The following is a 26,915-nucleotide window of genomic DNA, read 5'->3' on the forward strand; positions in this document are numbered from 1 at the left end:
TGATTTTGCAGGAACTTTATGTCTTCAATACCAAGAGCGGAATTCAAGTAATTTGATTTCAATTCCCATAACATAAAATTATTAGATGTATTAAGATTTCTAAAACAAAATGTGTGTTCTAATTCATTCTAGTTTTCAATATGCAGCATTGGCTTATCAATTTTAAGACCTGTTTTTACCATTTCTCCTCACTAGAGCAGAATATATCCATACTATCCTTACAATATAAAACATCTGCCTTCATGATGAACATTTTTCTACAGATTTATTCTTAAAACAAATGTAATTTGACTGCTGACGAGAAAGCATCTTAGAATCTGCCATGGATAACTGCATTAAAAAAAAAAATCTTGCTGCAACTTCAACAGTGCACATTAAAAATGCATGCAAAAACATTTTCAAATCTTCAAATAAAAAGTTTTAACAATATAAAAATATTCACATATGAAGCACGACATACACCACTTACAGTAATTTCACAGAAAACAATGAATATAATAATGCATTAAGAGAACAATTCTTGGTTGTGAGAATAATGACTCCTCTAATGTGCCTAAGAAAAAAAAAAAAACAATAATAGAGGCCCAGACCACTCAAATATAATCTACACAAAAAGTTGCTTTAGACAAAAATTAATTATCAATAATATTAAAAAAGTAGCGGTTAATAAAATATTTGAACCTACCAAAGTGTTGCCAAGAATATAAGGAATGTTTAAATAATCTTAGCAAAACATAACACAAATTAATTATGGCTTTAAAGTTATTTTAAATATACCCAAGTTTTGTACATTTACAAATGTAATCTACAAACACAACAGTACAACATGGTTTAAGACAGCATGCATGAACCAAGTGTTTGATTTATTCCTCAAAACATATGAGAGTTGATATGGTCAGAAATGGGATATCGACTGTTGCTTGATCCGTTGCAGGAAAGAAACATTTTTATTTTTGGTGTAATTTATTGTCAAACATCCTCATCTATAAAAGGAATGTCTTGGTCTGAAAGACATCTCTTGCCCTGATTACCTGCAGAAAAGGAGGCGGAGAGGGATTCTGGGACGTCTTGGCTTTGGGTAACAAACTTGGGCTGGACTCCACCTTGGCATGAGACAGAGAGGTTTTGGTTCAACTCTTCAGCAGGCTGTTTGGTCTCTGTTTTAGGATCCTGTGTTGAATCAGAAGGTTTAGAAGGTTTCTCTGGCTTGGAGCTGTTCAAGGCAGTGTTTGCTGAAAGAGATGCTATGGATTAGCCACTGAGGACTAAATATATTAACACAAACTTGTAAAATTTCTGTAAAAGCAGCAGTGCAAACCCATGGTTAGAGGAACAGCAGGTTAAATAACTCAAGCTCAACAACTGGCTCACCACAAAAGCACCAAATCCAAGCCTTCTTTATCAAAGAGCGTGCGGGGACGTCCAAACATAATGTTATTAAAATGTCCTGTACCTCAGTACTGACCTTCCGTGTCCAAACTCACAAAATGGTCTTCTTGTAGACTCTCAGAGCTGATTAATGATTCGGAGTCCATGTTCTCAGCGTCTGAGCTATCCTGTTCAAACTCAGGTAGTCTAAAGGCCAAATCGTTCCTAAACCACAAACAGAATAGGTTTTGAATGGAACAATAGAAGTATGTACTAATAACTCTCAATTATTTTCCCAGGAGCAAGAACAAAAAAAATGTCATGTTAAACATTCATTTCTCAACTCACTTTTCCTTCTTAATGGACCTGATTCTTTCAAGCAGGTTCTTTTCGATTTCGCTCTCCTTCGAGGCGACATCTGAATCTAATTTGGGCCGCTCAAATATCTAATGGAAAATGAAATCATGAGATGATGTAAGATGAGAGCCATGAGGTGCACTCTGCAAGCTGTTATACCAAAGTGGCAAAATATTAGACTAAAAATTGCACATACATTTAACAGATAACGTACATGAGGCTTTGTTACACTATGAATAGTTAGCCACAGTGTGTGGTTGGGTGTCTACAGCTATGATGGTATTCAGAATAGCATTGCCATTTAGGTTTACTGCTTTTATAAAATGGCTACCAAATACTAAAATAATTAACACAATATTTCAGATTCATTAAGAATCACACAATCAGAATAATAAGTATCATCTTTCCACTAGAAGATTTGATCCCTGACATCTAAACTAAGGTTTAACAGTGACAAAGTTCAAAATACCACCATTTATTTGAAACAAAAATATTCTTTCCTTATAAATGTCTTTGCTGTCATTGTTGATATATTTAATGCCTACTTGCTGATTAAAAGCACTAATTTCATTTATTTATTTATTAAATGGTAGTTTATATTTATCTACTGTAGTATGTTAAGTTTTTCTTACCGTGTTCTGCCTTCTGAGTTTGAGCTGTTTAATGGCCATAGCTTCCGCATTTTCCAACTGCTGAATTTCTTTCATTTTCTGATTATAGCACCTTGTTTGCTCATTAATCAGAATTTCCACAAAGCTGCACATAAATGTTAACCATAAGTTTCATATGAGGCGATGTTGTCATAGTATGTTTGCAAAATGTTGGCCAATTAACAATTAACTGTTCATTACAATTAACAATTTGGCTGCTTACACAATTGATGAATTTTGTATTGTACCTTTTACTATTTTAATATCAACCATTAGCACCATGTCAAACCAGGCAAACAATCTAGTCATAAATGAACACAAATAAACCAAAATGATTCTCACAGAGTGGTCTTGTTTAGATCTTTCATACTGAGAAGAGGGTCAGAAGAATCTGGGCAGCGTAGAATGCAGGGTGCAAACACGATAGCCAGAGCGTTAGCCGACATTCTATTGTGAGCTTCCTCTTTTGCCACTCTAAATATAAAAAGAAATTACGCATTAGGCAATGCACAGGATTTCTAATATTCACCTTAGTCATATGCAATGGTTCCTTACTTCACAAGATGAAAAATAAGCCTTTCAAGAGTAGAGAAGTTTGAGGGAGGTAGTTCATCCAACTTTCGGTAGATAGCACGCAACCGCTCAGATGCTTCTGGGAGATCTGGAGGAGAAAAATTTAAATGTGTGATTCTTTCTAACATATGTGGGATAAATGTTTAGCCTTCACACCCAAAATTACATGTGGCCAAAACCCTACCTGCAGCATACATGAAGTCACTGTAGAGGTTGTATGTAATAAGTGGTTCAGGTAGCTCCCGTAACCACAGTTTGACCAAGCCGGTGATTGTGTGGATGGGGTAATTGTCAAGAGTGACGGCCTGTGGATCTGGAGAGATTAAAAACTTTTAATGCATGAAAGACCAGCAGCGATTTTCAAGTGAAGTAAGCACATGACAAAGGTTGTTAAACTTATCAAGGAACAATTCACTCATAAATAATTATCTTCTGAAAATTGGAATGGATTTTGAGAAATTTAGCATTAAATCACTTGCTCCTCAATGGATCCTCTGCATTTTTTTCAGGTGCTTGATCTATGCATATTTCTCTCCTATATCAGACAAGGTGAATTTTTCACTGAACAAAGCAATATGGATAGAAGGCTAATATTTTACCCAGAAGCACAAGTCTGAAGTTAAAATACATCTCAATGACGGATTTGTTTCTTACAAACATGTAGCTTTTCATTTCACAAGATGTTTATTGATTGACTGTATTAGTATTAATTGTATTATCAGCTGTTTGGACTCTTCACCATTCACTGCAGAGGATCCATCCATTTAAGCGATGTAATGATCCATTTCTCAAAATCTATTCCAATAGAGAAACAAAATCATCTACATCGGAGTCAATATTCAGTAAATTAAATTTTCTGAGTGAACCATTCCATTTAAAAAAAATTACTTGAAGGAAGTACCCTCTAATTTCTGATAATGAGGTGTTAAAGAGCAATCTAAATCTAATCACACCATCACCTTTCTCTAGAATGTGGCGAAGCTCTTTGGCTCGGCAGACTGAGCCAGACTTGCGGTAGATGCCCTCTGTGTACAGTCCGTTCATTTCGACATGTACCAGCATCTTCTCCATGACAAAGGGGACCGATTCAGCCGTGTGCACCAAGGCACAGAGAGATACACCAAAGTGGAGTGTCTGCTCACCCTCTTTCTAAATAAATGGAAACATACAAACTATAACTATATGATCCAACACATCTTTTATTACAAATAGAAATTTAACTTCTGTCATTATGTACACTAACATGTTAGCGAGGATGATGACAAAAATGTCACTGGGTATATGCTATGGAGTTATACTACGTAAAGTAAGGACAACAGTGCTCACCTTCCTGTCACAGTGACCCGTGCAATTTACAGTTATCTTTCTCAGACACTTCTTATGACAGACCATTTTACAAGCTGAAACAGAAAACACAGCATAAATGAGGTACCACTGAATCCTTCTCAATTATTAGTGTTTAAAGAAAAGGATGGTGGATACTTACAGCTGCATATGAAGGCCTTTTCCATTCCCCATATGTATGAGCTACACTGGTCACATGATTGCATAATAGTCACCTGGTATGTGCTAAATAAGTGACCCAGTGGGCTATCAGGCTTACAGACAAAACAAAAGGTTTTGGAAGAGGTGCATTAATATTCACATCCTTTATTACAAATATTAATGTGCTTCTATTTCAGGAAAATAACTTACACATTTATCTCTTTTAGAATTTCTTCTATTCCTCTCCTTAACCTGCAAATTAGACAGAGGTAAACATAAGCTAAATTCAAGGCAAAATGATAACTAGTTTGGGTCAGATTAATAAAAGAGCAAATACATTTATAAAGTTACAAAACATTTATTTTGTAAGAGGTTCTACAAAAACAATATTTCTTAACGGTTTTACTCTCTTTTTGATTAAATAATTGTAGCCTTGGTAAGTATAAGAAACGTTTTCATAAGCATTATAGAATTAGCAAAATTGGATTCAACTGGGAATTGTGTTTCTGTGCAAATGTACAGTCGTTACGGAATTCTACAGGCCTAGATTCTTTGAGGATCTGGTGATTACTTACCTTCTCATAAATATTTTTGAGCAAAGCTAAGCTTCTGTGGCAATATTTACAACTTATAAAGTTACCTTACAAGGCTCTGTCTCCAGTCGCTTGAGCTCTCCCCTGATAAATCCATCCAGAACTGACTGAAAAAGATTTACCACCAGCGGCACCTCAGATGCTTTCTCTCGCCCTGCAAAACTGGATACCTTCATCTGGTAACCTGACATCAGGTCCTTATAGCCGATATTGGGATTCTTTTGGGCACAGGAAACAGATCATTTCAAACACTTTCCAAAAAAACTTAACTTATCTACTGCATTTCTGAAACTATGATGGGAGTAAGATTATAGATGAGTGCAGATCAACTTACTGATATAGAGTACATGGATTTGATGGTGTCTCTGAACTGTGTGGTGGCTAAAAAGAAGATTTTCTCGGTTTCTGAGAGTTCCTTTGAGCGGGTGCTTAGATCGTTCATCTGGATTCAAAACCATAGCATCAGATGAAGTATTTAAAAGTACAAAGTGATTACCAACAACAAACTATCAGGATCAGGACTATCAGGAGCTAAAGGAAACATTTATAACAACTAAAGTGTCAAATCCAAAAATCTAAATACCTTTCAGAATGCTGATGAAGAATAAATATCAACACAAACCTGATTTCCCAAGAACTCATCCAATAGGCGAAGTTCATTACTGTTAGTGATCTCTCTGTCCAGCGAAGCATTCCACTTCTCCTGGACACGAGTAGCTCGGCTGATTTTAATGGTGGATTTGTGACGGGATCCAGGATAAGTGGCAGAGTGCTTGATACGTGGAGAATTGGAGTGAGAGCCACCGTCTTTTGGCCCGAAGAGACCGAGATAAATGAGAGAAAAAGAGGGAAGTCATTGCAACTGGAATAAGTACTTACAACTGGTCTACTTCATACATTTTTATGTGCATGTATTTATTTAATAAATACAATAAATTATTAATTTAAATATTTCTGAATGAATTAAGTGGGTCTTGATGAATAATTCAACCTAGTTCCACTTTTTCTGCCAGTGTCTTCGCCATAGTTACATTCCCATCCTGGGGTGTCAGGCGCCTTTTAAAAAACTTTAGGAATCCCCCTCTGCAGGATATAAACAGAAAATGAAGTAAAATGCAAGCAACAACACACTTACATGTATTATAAAATGTTTAAAACCGATAATAAAAAAACAAAACAAAAAACAAATCAGCTGTGATATTTCAAGTAAAGGCTAGAACAGCAAGGTTCAGCAAAGTTATATGCCGATGGAAAAGCACCGATCACCTTTCTGGTGTGACGGTTGGTGCTCCTTCACTTGTCCTCCTTGTGATACTCTTGTACCCATCAGTATCAGGTGACTGGATCTGAAAGACCAAAGCATGTTTAGAGACTTACTGAAAATGATCATCCACCAAGCCCTGAATGCCTGACAATCACTCCAATCAAAACTACACATAACAATGAGTTTTTATAGTATACATCCCTTTGTTACCCCTAGTCCCTAATTCATTCTATTCAATAAGTCATACTAATATGATGATTTGCTGATTATCAATATTTAAAACAAATGAGTAATTTCTTTGATGAATAGAAGGATCCAAAGATCAGCATTTATGAGAAATAAAAAGCTTTTACAACATTATACACTATATCATTAAAAAAAAAAGTTAGTATCATTTTTATTTTTTGGAAAATAAATAACAGAAATGAATAATTTTATTTAGCAAGGTTTCTTTAAATTGATGATAAAGACATAATTTTACAAAAGATTTAAATTACATTTTAAAATATATTCAAATAGAAAATAATTATTTTAAATAGGCTAGTAAACATATTTCACAATTTTTCTGTTTTGCTGTACTTTGGATCAAATAAATGCAGGCTTGGCGAACAGAAGAGACTTCTTTAAAAAACATTAACAATCTTACAGTTTCAAAACTTTTGACTGGTAGTGTATAGGCAACTTAATTTTTTTCTCAAATTTCTTAGAAATCTATAACTGCTGGACAATAACAAATAATAATGATTTGTTTTATACTACAAACAACTGTTTTCATACAGTGATAGCTGGAGGCTTTTGTCCATATTAGGAATTACCTGGTATGACTTTCTGCGCAAGAACGCACTCTGGCTTCGAGTATGAATGAAACACACACTGCATGAATGTTTAACACTCCGTGATGTTCATCTGGCTTCCTGGGTCCGAATAAAATATTAGCTCATGCACAGACTATCCTGTATCTTTGAGTTTACATCTATATTTATTCACACCAGACCAGCTCTTGAAAACCTCCAAGCAAACACACTTGACTGAAAAAGTGCGGGAGACGAGTTTCCGTGATATTAAAAGTGGAGGGGACACGTCCCCCGAGTCCCCAACGTAATGGTACACCCATTGTCCCATCATACATACATACAGACAGTTCAGGATAAAGCAAGATCACATTCAAGCGGATGTAAAACAACAGTTTAGCAAAAAAGGTTTTCTAACCATAATATTCCCTGATAATGCAAATAGACTGGGTTTATTTCTTTAAATTAGTGCCACCACCAACCTCCCACACTGCATTCCAAGATCCATGTTGACCTTTTTTGCTATGGGCTATATAATTTATGTTGAGGTGGGAGTTGAGGAAGTTGAGGAAGAATATAAATGAATATAAAATAGAACATGATCATGATTAAAATAATCTAGTATGTAATATTATTTAAGACCCAATCAGTACTATAAAATATGATTAAATCACTTCTATAAAGATGCCAATTGTTGAAGCCATACAAACATCAAAAGCATTGGCCAGTTTTAGGTATATAGAGTCAAAAATAGAGTCAACTAAGCAACCACAACATTATTCTTCTTACATTTATTTACTATAATCACTAATTAGCACACCTAGCAGGAGCCTCAGTGTGTGTACTGTGTCAACTGAAACAAAAAAGGTCAGAAACAAAACCGACTTCCAGTCAGAAACATCCAAGAACAGGATCAGCCTGGTTCCCAAAGAGAAGTCTTTGAAATTTTCTACACTCAACTAACGCTTATTGTCATGGTATGTTAGCTGTTGCAGTCTTTTACCACAGTCTCCATGTCCAATGCGGATACTGAACTAGTGTGCTTGCCGGTGCCCGTGTATGAAATTCTTTTGGTTGTGAACCATAACCTATAATACGTCAACCGGTTTAGATGAGGATAACAAAAAAACGTCACCTGTACCTGCTGATCCAGTTATGCATAAACACTGTGAACTAATCAGTACAGCATCTTTGCTGCACACTTGCATACGTTTAGAGGTTTGCAGTTTGTAAGATTTTTTAAATGTTTTTGGAAGGATCTCTTACACTCACCATGGCTACAATTATTTGATATTATTATAACATAAAACAGTCTAAGAGTAAAATGAGAACAAAACATCAAAGTAGGCACAACACACCACAGCTCCAGAGATAATGTATAATTGTGAATATTTGTGTTCTCACCACAGGTGATGTTTTTGAGCTTAAGCGTCTGATGAAAAGAGTCTAAGCTCGAAACGTCATCTGTGGTGAGAACACAATTAAATATTCATATCTCTGGAGCTGTGGTGTGCCTGCTTTGATGTTGTTCAATTTATTATAACATAAAATAAAATGTATTAAAATAGAAGATTTATTTAATTTATTCTTGTACTGGCAAAGCTTAATTTTAGCGGCTATTACTCCAGTCTTTAGTGTCACATGATCCTTCAGAAATCATTCTGATATGTCAATTTGAAGAAACATTTCATATTATAAAGAAAAGTTTTGTGCTGCTCAATATTTTTGTGTAAACTGTGAATGCAAGTGTATACTTTGCTAATTTGTTTTGGTGCTTTCACAACATTTTGGATTTAACAGACAGATCAAAATTAATTTTTAAACAGTACCTCATTTTCTGAAGAACTCATTCTGGACACATTATCCAGGGACTGGGAAACGCCACATTTCCTATCATATATGAAATAGTAACATATAAATAAGGAATAATGTAATAATCAGCCAGTCATTACTGCATGAAAAACTTTGGCACGGGGAAAAGATAAATTATTAGACATAAAACATTTATGATATTTTCCGGGACAACTGTCAAATATACAGATTAGTGGTTATACAAAAATAACTGCTAACAGAAAGAAGCATTCCAGAGAATTACCTAATTAAAAAAAAAGCTTTTATCTTTACTTTAAAGAATGACCAAAACAAAACTCTCACCGTATACCCGATTTTCTCAGGCTTTGAAGTCTTCGCCTCCCACCACTGACGTTCTCCACGTGTGGTACGTCCCTCCTCCTCTCATTCTGTTTTTCAGGAATCTCCTTCAACCTGGTTGTCCTGTCGTGACGTTGTAGGTGTACATTATTTTGAGTTTCAGCAGAACCACTTTGGCCCAGGTTCAGTGGAAGCGACACAGGCCGAGGGAGGCCTGAAGGAGATGGTTGTCCTTCTTTATTGACAATATTGCCTGTATCATCTCGAATGGGTTGGTCCTCATTGATGATGAGTTGCTTTGTGATTCTAGTAGGATGTATTGTAACCTTAGGCTTGGTCCCTGTGTTTGACTGCGGGCTCAGTTCTTCTGTCTTCTTTTGTTCAGTTGTGAGGGATTCACCAGGCAGTGGAGGCTGTGGCTTTGGCTGACTTGGGTCTTTTTCCTCAGTCTTGTTCAAATGGCCCAGCTCTGTCTGAGATCTGAAAGAAAGATCAAAATGAATAATATAGTTTTACCTAGAATTTAAAAAAAAAAAAAAAACACTCAAAGGTAACTTGGACTTACATTTGTGCTTTGAGCTTTTCTCGCTTCTCCAGATATTCAGCTCTCTCCTTGGACCTTCGCCATGCGGTCTGGATCACAGTAGCTGCACTGCTTCGGTATGTCTTCCGCAAATAACGCCATGATCGCTGAGGGATGAGAGAGGAAACATCTGCTCAGAAACATTTTCATTTATTGGAGTTTCCCAACCAGGTCCACAAACCGTTTGAGCCTCATGACAATTCAAAATTAAAACTAAATTAAATTAAAAATTACACTTTTCTTTTGTAAAATATAATTTATTCCTGTGATGCAAAACTGAATCACATGACACATCAGAAATCATTCGAATATGCAGATTTGGTGCGAAATAAATCTTTTTTTTTATAATGATCAGTGCTTAAAACAGCTGTGCTGTTTCATTGTTTTGTGCAAACCATTATACATTTTTCCAGGATTCACTAATGAAAATAAAGCTGAAATGGAAAGTGGACATCTTGTGACACTTTTGATCAGTTTAATGTGTCCTTGCTAAATAAAGTATTAATTAATAAAATAAAAAAATCTTACTGACCCCAACTTTTGACGGTTATATTAATGATTATATTTATTTAAAGGTTAGAATATTACTTGACTATTGCTAGACAACCCCTGGTCAACCAAACAAATAGTACCTGTATACTTATAATTCCTTCCCTTCTGCGCAAATACTGTTTCCTCATCAAACAGGCACGAAACCATCTCTGCAGGATGATGATGCTCCTCATCACTTCTTTATGACGGACTTCCTGAAGGATTTGTCTTTCTGACTCTTTCAAGAACACCTGTACACATAGTTTGATGGTCAATTATGGAAAGTTGTATCTGAATGACAAAAGAGTGTAAGAGAAGAGTGTAAGTGAAATATACCTTGGTTCGGCCAATCTGAAAACTAGAGCTGGGTAAGCCCATTTTGGTCAGCAGGTTGGTGATGTCCTGTTGAGGTGTTGATATTTCCTTCGGCAGCAGCACTCTGAACTGATCTGTAAACTCCTGCAGTGACATTGTTAAATAAGACACTTGATTTATGCATTCATGGTTCCAAAATGTATTATTTCCAAATAACTAGTTTTAATGGAACATTTCACTCAAAAGAGTTTGTTTCTTCATCGGAACAGATTTGGAGAGATTTAGCATTAAATCACTTGCTCACCAATTGATCCTCAGAATGACACAATATTAGGAGCAAAATGTATGTCCATATTGCATAATAACACTTCCTCCAATTACAAAATGGTTTGGGATCCATTCCCTGTTGTCCTCTTACATCAAACTTCGACCGACATATTTGTTTAGAATGGTTTTGGACTGTTTTTATTTGTAAACGATGCTTAATCTGTGTAGATTTCTCTCCTAATTCAGTCAATATGATTTTTTCACTGGAGGAAGCAATATTATGGATAGAGGACTTGCATTTTAGCCGGAAACAACACTTTAAGGTTAAAAACATCTTAATTATGAATTTGTTTATTACAAACAAACAGCTTTTTGCTGTTTAGACTCCTCATTCTCTCGACAGAGCAAGAGAAACGATACATTTATTCAAATATTTTCCGATAAAAAACAACCTCATCTATATCTAGGATGACCTTAATAAATTAAAGCAAATGTTCATTTTTTGGTGAACAGGGTTATTAATCAACGAAAACTAATTAAGCAAATTAACCTAAAAAAAAAAAAGTGCAAATATCAATATCAGCTGAGCAGTTTTCAGTCCATATACATTACCTTGAAGGTGAATTTGGCTCCATACCCAGACTTCCTCATCTGAACCGTCTGTAGCATGCCTGTGTACCTCAGTTGCTGAAGGACTAGAGCGTCATCAAAGTGCATTTCCTTCTGTAAACACATTCACCAACATATTTATTAAAAAAAATGATCCTTGACCCAATAAATAAAATTGGTAAATCGCAAAACGTACAATAGCTCTCCACCATACCTTATCAGCATTTGATCTGATACATTGGACAAAGAACGGTTCAGCCTTCCTCAGGGTCTCCAACAGCTTGCTTAGTGATGCCTGGACAGTTTAAAACATGAAAGCATGTGACTCATTGATTCGTCCATCAGCATCCATTAAACCTTTGCAAATCATATCAAGACCTCCCCACAGCTTAGGGGCTCTGAACCTTTTATCTAATTTACAACCACCATAAAAGAGGCTTTACAGAGATGGAACAAACCGATCTATGAGCCCTCTATAATGAAGGAGCTTATGGTTTCCACACTAAGATAATAATATTGAACCTGGAACTGAGCGCTGATGCTTGGAGGTTTCTTCGTGGTGTGTAGATGGAGCAGAGACCTGTTCGCTCGATTGTGCTGTGTCAGGTCCATAATGAACTTCAGAGATTGTGAATCTATGAGATTCTGTACAGAAAACAGAGCACTCTCATATTTTAAACCAAGGAAAAATAATACACATGTATTGCACAGTAGAAAATATGAATTTTCTATTACGTTTTCCAAAGTGAGTCTCGCCCATGTACAACTTTGGATATACCTGAACTAAATTTATTTCTCATAATTCTAAAATAATTCACATAAATCTAGTGATCCAAAGGCATCTACATTTTTTCATATATATTTTGTATTATAACATATATTCATATAAAAATATATATGACAGAAATATGTTTAAAAAAAAAGTCAGTTTAAAATAACTGTTTTCTATTTTAATATATTTGTGTTTATTTTGTTCTGTAATGGCAAAGCTGCATTTTCAACAACAATTATGTGTGTGTTTTTGAAATACTTGACATTAGCTTTGTAGACAAATATACAGTAAATTGTGACAATGTATGACTTTGAATAGTAAACTAACTTTTTTTTTGTTGTTATTCATAAGCTGGACAGCCAACAAGTATCAAGCGTACATGGGCACTCCTTCAGTACGGTTTAAAAATAGTATCCTTTAGCAAAACCCACTACAACAACAAGTTTTGATGAATGAATTTACCTTAGGAATTAGCTGCTTGTTTGGCCTGTTCTTCCTAGATAGTGGTAACACACAATTAAGATTTTGATTGAAAATATTAAGATTTTGAAGAGAGAGAGAGAGAGAGAGAAAAGGACAGAATATTTCAGTTGATTTTTTCAAATTAAATTACACATAAGCACAAGCTGAAACAGAGAGCAGTGGTGTCGCCACAGACAGATGGTCACAGAACATGTGGCCCACTCACGGAGAGAAGAGACGAGACTTCCTCACAGAAATTGTGGATAGACGCAACTTTTGAGGAACTTCACCACCAAACTGCTTAAGGTAATGGAGGACTCTGGCATGCAATTCCCTGATTGATCCCAACCCCAAATCAGAAATGTTTAGAAAAGAGATCAAATAAAGACAGTATACAGCAGAAATTAGTCAGTCCAAACACCCATTTCACAAAGAATCCAGTGAAGAAGAAAAACCATTAGACTCTTAATTCACAGGAAAAAAATCATCATCAGCTGTAGAAGATTACAAGCCTGGTATGAAGACTTTTGGAGCGACTGTGAACGTACTTCTTATTTTCAAAAGTTGCAAAAATGTCTTCAAAGACTTCGAGTGGACCCTCTTCAGACCGATCAAAAGAAAAGTCAATCAAAGGGCCCGGACTGTGTAGAGATCGAAATGCATTTTGAGCAGGTAAATGGACAGTTGTATAGATATAAAATAAACAATGTTATTTGCCTTAAATCCACTGCTCCATCAAGACGCCACACATTTACAGGAATTAATCCAGTCCATTTACCTCTTTAGCCCATCTACCACAATGCTGGGACTCTTCATTTTCCCAAGAGAGTTCCTGGAGTAGCGCCTGATCTGATCTGATATGGAAACAAGCATGTTAAAATCAATGGAAATCCACTTATGTAAGCTGTAAGTAAAATGTGTTAGTAGACCACATAGACGTTACCTGGATGTTTTTCTGCCCAGCTTCGTCCAGCCTTGTTAAAGACAGCCAGGGTGCGTATGGTGGCCCTAAGGATACCCCACCTGAACACAGCCACTGGATTAGCCCCGATCAGATGCCGCAGGTAACTGCACTCACTGCTTCGAAGCAATGAAACAATGTCCGGCCTCATGTGGTCGGCGTTCTTCTCTCTGAAGTCCTATAGGGCAGGACCATCACAAAGGCGGTTTAGTATTGTTTTCCTACAATTTAAAAAAAAAAAGTTTCAGGGTCTTTTCCTTTACCTTTATCTGGTATTTGACCTTGCCAGCAAAATGCCAGATAACAAAAGCTGGCTCCTGCACTGGGGTCTGCACAAAGAATGGGTTTTCCTGGTGCTCCTGCTTAAACTTCTCTAGTAGAGTGCTGTCGGTGGCTTGAGGAGAACTAGAGAGGGAATAACACAGAATATTAACTACTGGACTACTAGAAACCCCATAAAAAAAAAAGAAATTATGAGAGAAGGCTTAACAATTCACATTCTGTACTATCCATACTACATTATCTGCAAGATATAATTCAAGTAGTGGATTAGCAGATGATAAACCTTTTTCATTGGTTTTTCACAGTGTGCACATGGTTTTAACAATATTTCATATATATGTGAATATTTTGTGTATTTGTTCAGGGAAAAAAAATAATCTTAAAAAGCTTTTTTTATTCCGGGAACTAATATTCTATTAGTCTTTTTTTTTTTTTGCAAAGTATATTCTAAATATTTAAGAATTAAAACACAGTAGAATCTAAGCAACCTCACTTTCCACTAAAAGAACAGTAGTACTAAAAAGCCATTCTTTATGGGACTGAACTCACTTGCTCTCCTCATCCAGCAGATAAAACAGCCCGGTGGGTTTCTCGCTGAAGAGACTGATGCAGCCAATGTTGTCAGGGTAGTCAATATTGTGCCATGTGATTCCCTCTGCCACGTACTCTTCCTAAAACACAATGCAAGCATGAGGTGCATGCTGTAGAAATTCCCTGTCCACCAAAATTCGACATCACAAAAACTCGTCATCAGAACTCACCTGTTCAAGTTTAAATATGCGCTGATTACAGTAACACTGTAGTTGTTCATTGGCATAATTAATGCAGAACTGTTCGAAACTGTTCGTCTTGAAATTTTCAAATCCAAATAGGTCCAGGACACCGATAGATAAGCACTGCGAGGAAGATAATATTTTATAAAATTCCATGTCCTTCCGTTTGCCACCAGCTGAATAGATCAAGTCAAGTCCTTCCAAATAAATTGCATATATGTAAATAAAATATAACAAACAATACAGTGATTGTTTAAATTAAGGATCCATACTGGGACAGACTCTTCCAAATCTCTCTGGTTAAGTAGAGCGTGGTTGATTCGCAGGACAATCCAGTCAAACAGGGCACTGTACAGAGATTTGGCCATAGAGTCTCTGGCAGTGATGGCCTGAAGACAACAGTTTCAGTATGAGGTCAACAGATTCTTAAAAGTACAGAAATGACAAATATAGGTGCTAGACAGGCCTCTTCAAACAGCTGACTTCACACATAAAATATGACAGATATGCATTTAACACATGACTAGTCAATAAATGGATGGTACAGAGTAGACAAATGGCAATATATGTACCACCTTACACATAAAAGACAAATTTACCTCGCTGTGGGTATAAGGCAGGATCAGTGTGTCATTAGCAGTCACTGCTTTTCTTGAAGTCAGTGCTTTCACAAGCAGCTCCACTTTAACCTGTAATTCAACAGAAATGACATAAAAAAGCTTTTAAACCGAGTGTGACAGCAATTTGTCACCTGATTTGACAGATTTTCACAGATTGTGAAATCCTTTAAATGACGATTCCTAATAACTCAAGTGCAAAATGGGTAAGGGGTTCCACTTGGAAAATCTGAAAGCCAATTGTAAAGAATATAAAAGAAAAAAAACTGCTAAGAGTGATCTGCTAAAAAAAATCATGATTCAGTTTCTTAAATCAAAATCATCAAAGGTTTTGTTGATTCTTCAATGTTTTGAATATGAAATGTGCATGCATATTTGGGTTTCGGTTAGTGATGATGAAGTAGTTGTGGTGAACCAATAAATTAATTAATGTCACAGCACAGTATTTCCAAAGAACTGGGGTGGGGTTATTGCGGAGTATTACTATTTAAAGGAATTATGTTATTACGTTTCTGTGCTGTATAACACAATGAATAGAAAAACAATGACACCAAGTAGCAGGTTCCACCTCTTGTAGTGAATTTATACTGAACACTAAAGTGGCCAGTGGTACCTTAAGAAGGTCCGAGATAGTAGAAAGAACACATTCTGGCCCAACTTTAAGCCCCTCGCCAACAACTTTAGTCTCATACGTCACATTTCCCAGGTATAGAATGGCAGAGAGCACAGAGAATATCCTGAAAAAGACCATCAATAATTGAACTACAATAAATATGCATTATATTTACAAAAATATTGACTTTCTTTGCAAGGTGCCTTAAAGAATTACGTCCAAAAAAACATTGCGATAGAATGCTTGGTACTTTTTAAGGTAACAATGCAAATCGAATGACACATGGGAATAGATCTTGAATCATTTAAAAAGTTCCTGTTTTGTCAAATAATTATATTTCTAACACTGTATAAATAATTATTAATTAACAGATTTATATAACCGGCACATTTGCATAAGGAAACATTGCTGTTCATTGGAAGACAGCTCATAATGATTTAAATGTGTCAGGTGACACTGACGTTGCAGTACTGCATTAAACACTGCTGTTCCTTAGAAGACAGCTCATAATGATTGAAATGTGTGAGGTCTGACATTGCAGTATTGCATTCTGTTGTCATGGCAAAAAAGAGCTAAGTGCAAATTAAAAAGGCTTGATATATTTTCCCCCGCCGTGACAAGTACAGAATTTCACCCATACATACACACATACACACACACACACACACACACACACACACACATACATATATATATATATATATATATATATATATATATATATATATATATATATATATATATACACACCATTTATGGGTAATTGTTAAAAGTACAGTTCAATGTAAATGTAATGTTTTTAACAGAGCAAAATAAATATTACAGATAAAGCATAATCCAAAAATAAGGTTTGTGTTCATTATAAACATTATAATTTAACCTCCGAGACAATCCTTCATCACTATCAGAATATTTATTTTACTTCTCACTTACAGCTTCTTGGTCGGAGGCAGAAAACCAACCATCTCCATGGCCTGATGAAGTCTCCTGAATTCATGCTTCATTTCTGCTTGATCCTCTAAAATTGGGATTTCCTGTGAGGGGCAGAAGAGTGAAGAATTAATGGAACTGTTGACATACAGTAAGTATTAATAAATTGCTATACAAATAAGAAATATAGAGTAGTCTTCATAGTCTTAAAAGAATTTGATTATTACAATGTCTTATCAGGACAAAAAAAAAAGACAAGCTTAAGAAGAATTCTTCAGTTGCCCTCCGTTTCATCTCACAATTGCTCAAAAGACAATCGAGAGCATCATGAACACTAAATGAAACTAAAACGGCTTTATTAGGGAAAACTAATTCTAAATGATGGCTGTTCTGAGAGTTACTTCTTTGAGGTAGTGGTATTCTTCAGGACGCAGAAGCTTGAACTCATCTTTCTCTTCTTCTGAGGCTCCAATCAAAAGGTAGTAAAAAACATGGTAATTCCTGAAAGTCAGATAACAAACAAACAGGGAATGTATGTCAATGTGATACATTTTTCACATCTCCAACACATTCAATTAAAATGTAAAATGGATAAAGAGAATTGTTTTCCATTTTTTTTACCTTTCAGTTTTTTCTCTGGACACAAGACGGCATTTCTCCAGTAAGTATTTCTCAACAACAGCCCTAAAACATTGAGCAAACAGTATAAGGAATTTTAGATCAATTCAGATCAGTGGCATGCAATTTAGGTTTGTTTTTTTCTGAAAACATTTTGAAAAGCAGGGGAATGAGATCAACAAATGTTGTATGGTGGATATGAACATTAATTATTAGTATTACCGGTACATAATATTCCTAAATAAACATCCTTATAAAGATAAAATACATTAGCACCAAGTTCAGAAAATCACTTATGGAACTGATAAGAAGCTGTGGGCAGAAGTACACGGATGACTCACCCTCTCACAACGCCGCTCTCCAGATAATTCACTTGAATGAATTTCCCAAAGCGGCTTGAGTTGTTGTTGTATGCTGTTTTGGCATTTCCAAAGGCCTGAGAAACCCCGAAAAGGAATGCATCAGATAAGCAAATTGTTTTAAGATGACAGAAGAATATTTCAGACTGATGCGATTTTCATGAATGTTGACAGACAGGTCTTGTGTTGAGGCAAAGATGGTGGCCTAACTTAATCAGTTCAACTAGCCTTTAAAACTTGTCAAACAGAGAAACTGGATCTGAAACCATTTCTGACATTAGAATATTACTATTATTAGATGCTCAAACCATAGCACGTAGCTTGTCATAGATAAGAAAAAAAAAACTACTTTTATCTCACCCACAAGCATCACAAACAAATTAACACTTCTATTTTTGATCGTTGTTTTCCAGTTTGATTTGTTTGATGTGATTAATGCTTATATACATGTAATTTTACACAATGCTAAAATGCTTCCTCCTATACCAGTTAAAAGCAAGAGTTCACCATAAAAGAAATTTAAAATGTCATTCTTTAGTCAACATGTCATTTAAAACTCACATGACCCTCACTGACACACAAATGAAAATGTTTTGAGGAATCTCTTAAGCACTGTTTTTGATACATTAAAAACAAATGGTAGGGGCCATCAAGCTTCAAAATTGACAAAAAACATAAAAGTACTCAAAATTACTTCAATATAAGTCTTATGATAAACATTCGGTTTCCCTGTTCCACTTACATGCTCAAAGGAAAATAAATACTGAGGAAACGCATGAATAGAAAGAAAGCAAAATGAAATGCTACATCTGTTAGTTGTTAAGTTTTTATCAGCTGGTCTGAAAGAGCATGTCACGACATGTTGGTGTACGCCGACTCGTTCTGGTATTCTGATAAAGCCAACGCCCAGTGCTTCCACATACAAAACAGAAAAATTAATGGTTAGATGCTCAACAATGAGGCTGAGGTCAGGCCTAACACCGCTGTACATCTTCACACAACTTCTACAGCTGCTAGTAGGGCTGGGACAATGCGTCGTGGTCATCGATTTTCATTTCTCTAAAAAACGTTTGCAAAACGTTTACCTTATGTGCGCTGAATATACGCGATGGCCGGATCAACATTCTGTCCAACGTTATATAACCAATCCAGGGGTTTTTCTGCATTGATCTTTTTTACATTGGTTACTGTATTCTTTCAATTGCTCTAATGCTCTAAACAAGTATTTTGGGTGACCTTTTTTATTGAATGCTAGACATCAAGTTGTTGTTATTTTCATCTGAAAGAAGAACTTTTTTCAGTAAGCTAGAAGAACCCTATGTTTTCAGTAAGCTTTTTTCAGTAAGCTATGTGTTTTCAAGGCTTCAAGGTTTTCTTGAATGCTATCTCTATACAAGTGCAAAGTAATGCATTCTTAGTCAGTCTTTTATTTTGTAATTTTAAGAGCAATAAACATATTGCAATGTTAAGGAATTCATGTTTTTTTCATTCAGATATGTAAATCAACATGTATAAATTGTTTGTAGTCAATTAATGGGGAGATAATCAAAATCGAATCGGTCTGAAAAAATGAATCGTTAGATTAATCAATGCATGGAAAAAAATTATCACTAGATTACTCGTTTAAAAAATAATCGTTTATCCCAGCCCTACTGCTAGGTGTGCTTCCCACAGAGCTCTCTCTTGTCCCTTTCACACAAGAGAAGTAAAAGGTCACAACTCACAAGCACACTCCTCAGATGCACCTTTAATGACTATTAAATGAAACTCTCAACACCAATGTCCAGTAAAAGTAGGAGTAAAATTCAGTGTAAGTGCAACAAATTTTATTCTCAAGACTTGACATGACCCAGTTCTTTGCAACCATTTTTTTTTTCTCAAAAACGTGTTCCATATATTTTCAACAGTAACTGGATTCTTTACATTTTCAGAAAAAATAGGATTTTGGCATATTTTTTTAAGCAGTTGCTATTGTGTTTGGGAGTCTCTATGATATTCTAATTCCTACAGTACATCTGGTTTTGGTTCCTCCTTAACTGCAAGGGATATATCAAACATAAATCTTAAGTCATTTAAAAATCTCTTCAATAAGTTACTTGATTTTAGACATTATTTATCATGTCCATAGTCCAATCTTGCAGCTGAAGTTTAAAAACAAATCTTTAGAGTGATAGTTCACCCAAAAAATTATTTTCTTACCATCAAGTCATCCTAGGTGTATATGAAATTCTGTGGAGTTATATTAAATAATGTCCAGGCTAATCCATGTATTATAATGGGAGTGAATGGTAGCCCAAAATTTGAAGTCCAAAAAAAATTGCACCCATCCATTATAATAAAAGTCCAGATTGTGCCTGAGTCTTTCGTCATAAACTGGGACGCCACTCTCTCGTGAATGCGCAAGCTAGAGATAACAGTTTATAAAGGTTTAAAATATGGATATTTTTCTAACACAAACACATCGGTTCATTTCAGAAGGTCTTTATTTACCCACTGGAGCCATGTGGACTTCTTTTATAATGGATATACATTTTTGCCTACCATCCACTCCTATTGTAAATCATGGATTAGCCTTGGACATTATTTAATATAACTCCAATTGTTCCAGTAAACAGGACTATGTTTTTAAAACCAGGCTAATTTCATAGCATTTACAGTTTTTGATTATGAACACCTAAATATCTAATAAAAAAAAACTCTTTAGGTGAGGAAAGCTGTATAATTTCAATATCTGCTTAAAGGCCAAGCTGTATGAACCGAAACATAAAACACAATTATCACAGTGTTGGTGACTCTCAGCTGATGCATAATAGATAAACAGCACTGTGTGAAAATAACACTACCAGACAAACAATATGCATATTGTGGTGAGGAGTGCAAGTGAACGCAATGCACAAAGGTCTCTATTATGAAACAGTGAAATGGGATACAGGAAGAGGTGCTTTTAATTAAACAAAGCCAAAGGATGAAAACATAGAACTCAGTAATATGAAGCAATGCTTATTTGTACGAATAAGTATCAGAGCAAACTGTCCCAAGTTTGTGCATATTTATATGTGTTTATATTTTTATGATTCTTGGATGAATAGAAAGTTCAGAAGAACAGCATTTATTTGAAATACATGCTTTTCTTGTTCATTGTCAAAAAAATGTCTTGACTTTTTTTCATTTTAATACATACTTGCTGAATAAAAGTATTAATTTCTTGCAAAAAAAAAAAAATCTTACTGATCCCATACTTTTGAACAGTAGTGTCCTCTTGATCCCAAATTAAATACTGGGTAACAAACTTTACAATAAGGTTCTGTTAGTTAACATTACTTAATCACATTAAAAAATTTTTTTACTAACAATGATCTAGGCACTTGTTACGGAACTTATTAATCTTTGTTCACATAACTGTTTATTAAAGTCTATTAAATAATATGATCAGAAACAACTTTTCATTTTAGTAATGCATTAGTAAATATTGAATGAACTAAGATTAATAAATACTTTAGAAGTATTTTCCAATGTTAGATCATGTTAATTTATGTAGTTAACTAATATTAACAAATGGAACCTTATTGTAAAGTGTTACCAAGTACTTAATCTAGGAACAAGAAGACTTCAATCATCCATTTCAGATGCATGTTTTATTTATCATTTACTAAGTCACATGACATCCAACAATTACTTAATCTATTTATTAAAATACAAATCAAATATTAACAGTCACACAGCCTCAGGTGTATAATGATAAACTTTTACCAATCCCTTCTTCTACCCATGACACACAACTACTCAAAACATAACCTATTTTTTATTTTTTGACCATCACTCACTAAAAAGTCTATTTTAAACTAGCAAGGCATAACACAAGCTGCTTGTTCCTCTTTGCCATTTATTTTCTTTATATACAATGCTGAAGAATTGAGAGGGGCTGGGACTTGCTGATAAAATTCAAAAGAAAGCTTTTACAAAAAACAGAGAACTTGCTCAACCTGTTTAGAATCAGATTGAGAATCCCAGTAGGGTAGTGCATGACAAACAGTGACAAACGGTGACTGACAGCTCTGCTTGAGGGGGTGGAACTTCACCACAGTAAGGAAACCCAATGAATTATGAGTTATTTCCTCAAGAGAACTTCAGTGGCACATTAGTAACACTTCAACCTAAATCTTGAAGAGAAAATGTAAAGGAAACTGACTGTTCAGGGATATATATACCATATTGGTAATGAATAGATTGTATTAACAATGGAAAAACTCCTAAGAGTGTTGTGAACTAATCATTTATCTCATTGTTTTGAGTATTCAAAATGGAAGCACCTAAAAATATCAGAGTGTGTTGAAACCCCTAAACTGTGATCCAGTGAGTCTCATGATCTGTAGCATCCATTTATAGTGTAAAAGGAGGAGGAGGTCTGTTAGGAGTCCCATTTTCCCCTAGGAGAAGAGGAGAATCTCTTTTCACAGTACAGTATTGCATCGACGGTATCACATTTTTCATAGCTGTCTTGGACTGTTAATAGTTCTCAACTTGAAGATCTAAGAGTGTGCTAAATACTATGATAGTGAAAGCCACATCCTGCACAGAGGTCATCATTTCCGTCCTAAAAAGGGACTCTTTATCACTGCACCAAGAAATGGAGATGAGTCAAGCAACCCAATAATAATTGAGAATACAATTACAGACAAGATACAAAAAAAGAAAAGAAATAAAAAGAAAAAGGATCAATTGGATCTAGACCTTCTTATGTTTCTTCTTTTTGTTATATGAAGATTACATTAAAACTGGGCCAGTATTGTTACTTCTAAAATGTAATCTTTTTTATGGTAATTGAAATAGAATAAAAAATAAATTTTACATGGAAAAATCAATCAAGTTAAAAACTCAAAATATAAATAAATTAGAAATGTTGGCTTGGCAACTAACTGAAATAAATAAATTCAAGATTAAATAATAAAATGACAAAAACAAAAGTTGAGAAAAAAAACAAACAAACAAACAAAAAACTGTGAATTGATTTTTAGAAAGACAAAGTAGTCCAAGAAGATATTTTAATGGTCTTGTCATGGAATCAGGACCATTTGGGCTAAAATAAAATAATTTAAGATGAAGAAACAACATTTATTGCTGAACCCCGAACAAGGCTATAGATGCCATTCATCCAATAGACATTATCATTGTAAAACATCAGGGTCTCAACAGTACTTGCTGTTTTACATCCTTTCTTGGTTTCCTATTACAACTAGAGCACAATCAGACTTCAAAGTAGAAAATGAAATCTGATGAACCTCAAACCCACAGCAGAACTTACCTCAAGCACAGGGCCTGCCCCAAGGATGGTTCGCTCCACTCCACTATCATAGCCCTTCTGGCTGAGGGCAGTCAGGCAATGGATAAGGAAGTTGGTGCTTTGCGTTTTACCAGAACCACTCTCACCGGAGATGACGATGCACTGGTTGACCTTTTTGTTCAGCATTGTGTGGAAGGCAGCATCAGCAATGGCAAAGACATGAGGTTCTAGCTTGCCCAGCGTGTGGTTCTCATATATCTTGACATATCTGGGATTGTAGATGGGGAGAAACTTGAAGGGGTTGACCGTGATAAGAATGTTACTTGCGAATGTGTAGATCTTCTGCTTGTGGAAGCGATGCCGTAGGGTTCCCAAGATGCTTTCTTCTGTCACCTCAGGGAGGTTACATAAATCATCATATTCCTGAGGCTGCTGCGTGACAAAACTTTGATTCACAAGTCCCTCGGCTACCTTTTCTTGTTGGACGGATGTTATAACATCATACTGGATGGATCCATCATAGCTGCCCTCTTGAAGGGCGAAAAAGTATCCTTCACTTTGCGGGTGCTTGTCTTGGGCCTTTCTAGGCCAGAGAAGGACCCTTTGAACAGGCTGATCGCTGGCTTGAAGGAGCCGCTCCCCTCCGCCGTACTCCTGGACCTCCACGAGGACGTAAGGCTTGGATGTGTCCATGTCAAGTGTGGCGAGAGCGGTCTTGATGACAGTGGTTGCCGTTGCCTCTTTTGGGACCCTGAGGATGCAGCCTTGCCCAGGTTTGATGGCAAACCTGGGGTAAATTTGCAAAGTGTAGACCGCTTCATCCTGGTAGCTCGTCGCCTTGCCGTTCGTGAGATTCATTCTTTAAACACACAGACAAGCATCAGCATACCACACTGCACAGTACAGCATGATAAAGATCTGGATACAAAAGAGAACAAAGAATGTGAGTTTAAGTGAGAAACAGTAGTCAGACCACCGATGTATGCATGTACACACTTGTCTAATTGGGAACTGCAACGGTTTATAAATTAGCATAAACTGTGTGTCTGGTTGTACAGATTTTATAAGAAAAATTTTTTAAATGTAAACAAAAATAAAGTCATAAAAATTAAGTCATTTTCACTTTCAATGATCAAGTTCTGCTGTTCGTTTCTATTTATCTATAACTTACTCTTTTTCACTGTCAGTAAGGTTGACTTTTCTTACTGTGTGATTACATGTAAAACGTTAAAATATAGCATGAATGATATTCCCCTAAACGTTCACAATATGAACACAGAAAGACAGATTTCTGGTTTTAAAATATTTTTGACATTTAGAAAAAACATAATTATATAAATTCCATTCTAACATAGCATAAAAATGTATTTAATTGTATAAACAAATGAACAGCATAATAAAAACGCATCCAATAATCAACAAACACGAAGGAAAACGCCATGACGCGTTTTAACAATCTTGACAAACTTTCTGTTTAGAGTTTAGAAAATCTGGCGATAGTTATCTTATAATAAACTCAATTAAAATTAACTACATTGAAAAATACAAATACATTTAACGTTACCTGTTTCAAAACACCCTAGTTTGTGCTCCAGAGCGGAGTCACTTCCAACTTGGGAAAACCCCTGCCGTATTTTCCAAACAAAACTTCCAGTGCCTCAGCTGACTAATAAAAGCTGTCCACCTGCGTTACCGCCGAACAGGCCACCATATACTGACATATACTGCACAGGTAAAACAATTACGATTCTGTAAGAAGCATAAGTGGCTGACACCGAGAAATGTTCAACGAGAAATAAGGAAGAATACTAACTCGCCTCCAGAATGTTGACGACACTGGCAGCTTCTTACTTCCTTAACACTGTAGTGTTTTAACTGCAGCTGATCCGTGTTGAGGACAAGCCGCCCTCGCCTGCATTCAAACTGCCATTACAGTCGTCGCGCGCTCACCGCTCACGCAGTTAACACCTGTAGCAGTGCTTGAAGTGAAGGGGGGCTGGAAACTGCAGCGGTCTTGTCACAATTTATAGTTTAAATATCTAAATAATGTGATAAAGATATATAATATATAAACTAGTTTTATTAGTCTAATATGTAATAAACTAGATTCTTGCATTTAAACAAGTCTCTTGGAACAAACATTATTATCACAAAGTGTCAATCTTCCAGTTGTTTTACGGAAAATAAGAAATACTTCACTGGTAAATAATCCTAGAATTATTCTGTTGGACGTACACTACTGTTCAAAAGTAATTTTTGTTCACCAAGCCTGCTTTGATTTGATCCAAAATACAGTAAAAACATTAATATCATGATATATTAAATTACAATTTAAAATAATAATGATAAAATAGTAAACAATTTTCAGTATCATTGCTTTTATTTGTCTTTAGTGTCACACGATCCTTTAGAAATAATTCTAATGTTTATGTTATGTTTATGTTGTTTTGGTGCTCAAGAATCATTTCTGATTATTGTTGAAATGTAATATATATATATATATATTTTTTTTTTTTCAGGATTCTGTGATTAATAGAAAGATTGCCTTGTATGTATATGCCTTATATGTAGTCCACTGGTAAATCCACAATTACTTGGAGTAAGCCATTTAAAAGAAGAATATTATTTTATCTCTCTTTATTATGCAACACTGGACTGATTGTTCTTAATCAACACAAAAGCCTGTTCTTTTATATAAGCCTGTTTTTAATAAATAGAATATAGTTATGCATATCATGATCAAATGTGAGTCTAATCCCCACCCCACCAAAAAAAAAAAAAAAAGTGTTATGGTGGGGACTTGATTCAATTCGAGCACTGCCTGTAAGTAAAAAACTTGAGTACCCATCATAGATACAGTACCTATATCAAAAGTTATTGTTACGTTTGTGATTATGATCGTGAAAATTATATTTAAATTTAAGAAGAGACTGAAACAGGAAAGGTACACATTAATGCCCAAGTGTTACTCCACAATGCATGTTTGATTCTCACCAGCAGGCGGCAGCATACAACACCAGTCACTTTCCTTCAGCAAGGTCAGGAAGGGTCCTTCACTATTGTGTTATTTCAATGAGAGAAAATTTAGAGAAGTTCGATTTTATCGGTACACTACAAAAACTTTCATTAACAATACAAACATAGATTATCATTACAACTATAATGCAATTTTTCTGATTATTATTAACCCTTATGCGCTGTTCAGGGTCATTTGAAACCCCAAATGATGTTTTTTGAAATGTAAAAAACAAAATAAATATGTTACCTTCATCTAAATGCATGAGACTCCATTACTTTGTTGAGAGTTTCTAGCTCAGCAAACAAAACAAAAATAAACTGTATACAACTCTACTTGTTAGTGTAACTGCAATGGCTGTAAAAGAAAAGAAAGTGAAAGTATAATCACAGCAAGTGCTTCTGTTTTCCCTCAGATGAGGAAGGATATCTTAAACAGCACAGTCTTTGTGGCAAAGCTTGTGGATCCATCTATCGTGCATCAGGACATTCATGAAGATGAATTTTACTCTTTGGTGCTCGTGTCCAGAATCCATACCCAACCAACACAATCATGAATCCGTTCTAGTGAGTAAAAATCCCAAATCTATTCCTGAAAGAGTCATTTCTAAATCTGTTTCAAGAAATTATTTTCTCATGCTAGTTCCTAAAAAATGAAGTTACAGGGGATGTAATTCCTGGACCTGATACAGTGA

At 35.4% G+C, this 26,915-nt stretch overlaps 1 protein-coding gene across 5 annotated transcripts; it reads right to left on the minus strand.

Annotated features, from left to right (window-relative positions):
• On the minus strand, positions 1-26,573 carry LOC113119167 (unconventional myosin-IXb-like). Of its 5 annotated transcripts, XM_026288445.1 has the most exons (42): positions 26,471-26,573; positions 26,200-26,261; positions 23,227-24,123; positions 17,907-18,001; positions 17,569-17,631; positions 17,349-17,448; positions 16,951-17,051; positions 16,018-16,141; positions 15,387-15,476; positions 15,060-15,176; positions 14,776-14,910; positions 14,564-14,685; positions 13,996-14,137; positions 13,715-13,910; positions 13,550-13,625; positions 13,320-13,412; positions 12,998-13,105; positions 12,772-12,805; positions 12,060-12,182; positions 11,752-11,832; positions 11,541-11,651; positions 10,683-10,805; positions 10,448-10,597; positions 9,798-9,922; positions 9,236-9,712; positions 8,911-8,971; positions 6,293-6,372; positions 6,018-6,109; positions 5,649-5,833; positions 5,361-5,468; positions 5,074-5,244; positions 4,644-4,685; positions 4,435-4,546; positions 4,275-4,348; positions 3,908-4,097; positions 3,133-3,261; positions 2,931-3,036; positions 2,718-2,849; positions 2,358-2,481; positions 1,717-1,814; positions 1,466-1,593; positions 1-1,232 (listed from the first exon to the last, which is right to left on the minus strand). In XM_026288445.1, the coding sequence occupies exons 3-42, from the start codon at positions 24,061-24,063 to the stop codon at positions 970-972; spliced, it is 5,718 nt and encodes a 1,905-aa protein (XP_026144230.1). In that variant the 5' UTR covers positions 24,064-24,123; positions 26,200-26,261; positions 26,471-26,573; the 3' UTR covers positions 1-969. The 5 variants fall into 5 exon arrangements, with proteins under 5 accessions (XP_026144230.1, XP_026144220.1, XP_026144237.1 ...); XM_026288435.1 differs by lacking the exons at positions 26,200-26,261; positions 26,471-26,573 and adding an exon at positions 25,023-25,171; XM_026288452.1 differs by lacking the exons at positions 26,200-26,261; positions 26,471-26,573 and adding an exon at positions 24,770-25,171 and having other exon boundaries at positions 23,227-24,064.
• Between the last annotated feature and the right edge of the window lie 342 nt (positions 26,574-26,915).

The sequence above is a fragment of the Carassius auratus genome, chromosome 2 (genome assembly GCF_003368295.1).
Source record: "Carassius auratus strain Wakin chromosome 2, ASM336829v1, whole genome shotgun sequence".
Classification (NCBI taxonomy): domain Eukaryota; kingdom Metazoa; phylum Chordata; class Actinopteri; order Cypriniformes; family Cyprinidae; genus Carassius; species Carassius auratus.

Coding starts and splice junctions, on each gene's coding strand:
- LOC113119167 (XM_026288445.1), bottom strand. CDS start 24,063: ATGAATCTCACGAACGGCAAGGCGACGAGCTACCAGGATGAAGCGGTC. Junction 9,713..9,797: donor GAAAAGCTCAAAGCACAAAT/GTAAGTCCAAGT, acceptor TCTTTCTTTCAG/ATCTCAGACAGAGCTGGGCC. Junction 5,245..5,360: donor AATCCATGTACTCTATATCA/GTAAGTTGATCT, acceptor TGTGCCCAAAAG/AATCCCAATATCGGCTATAA.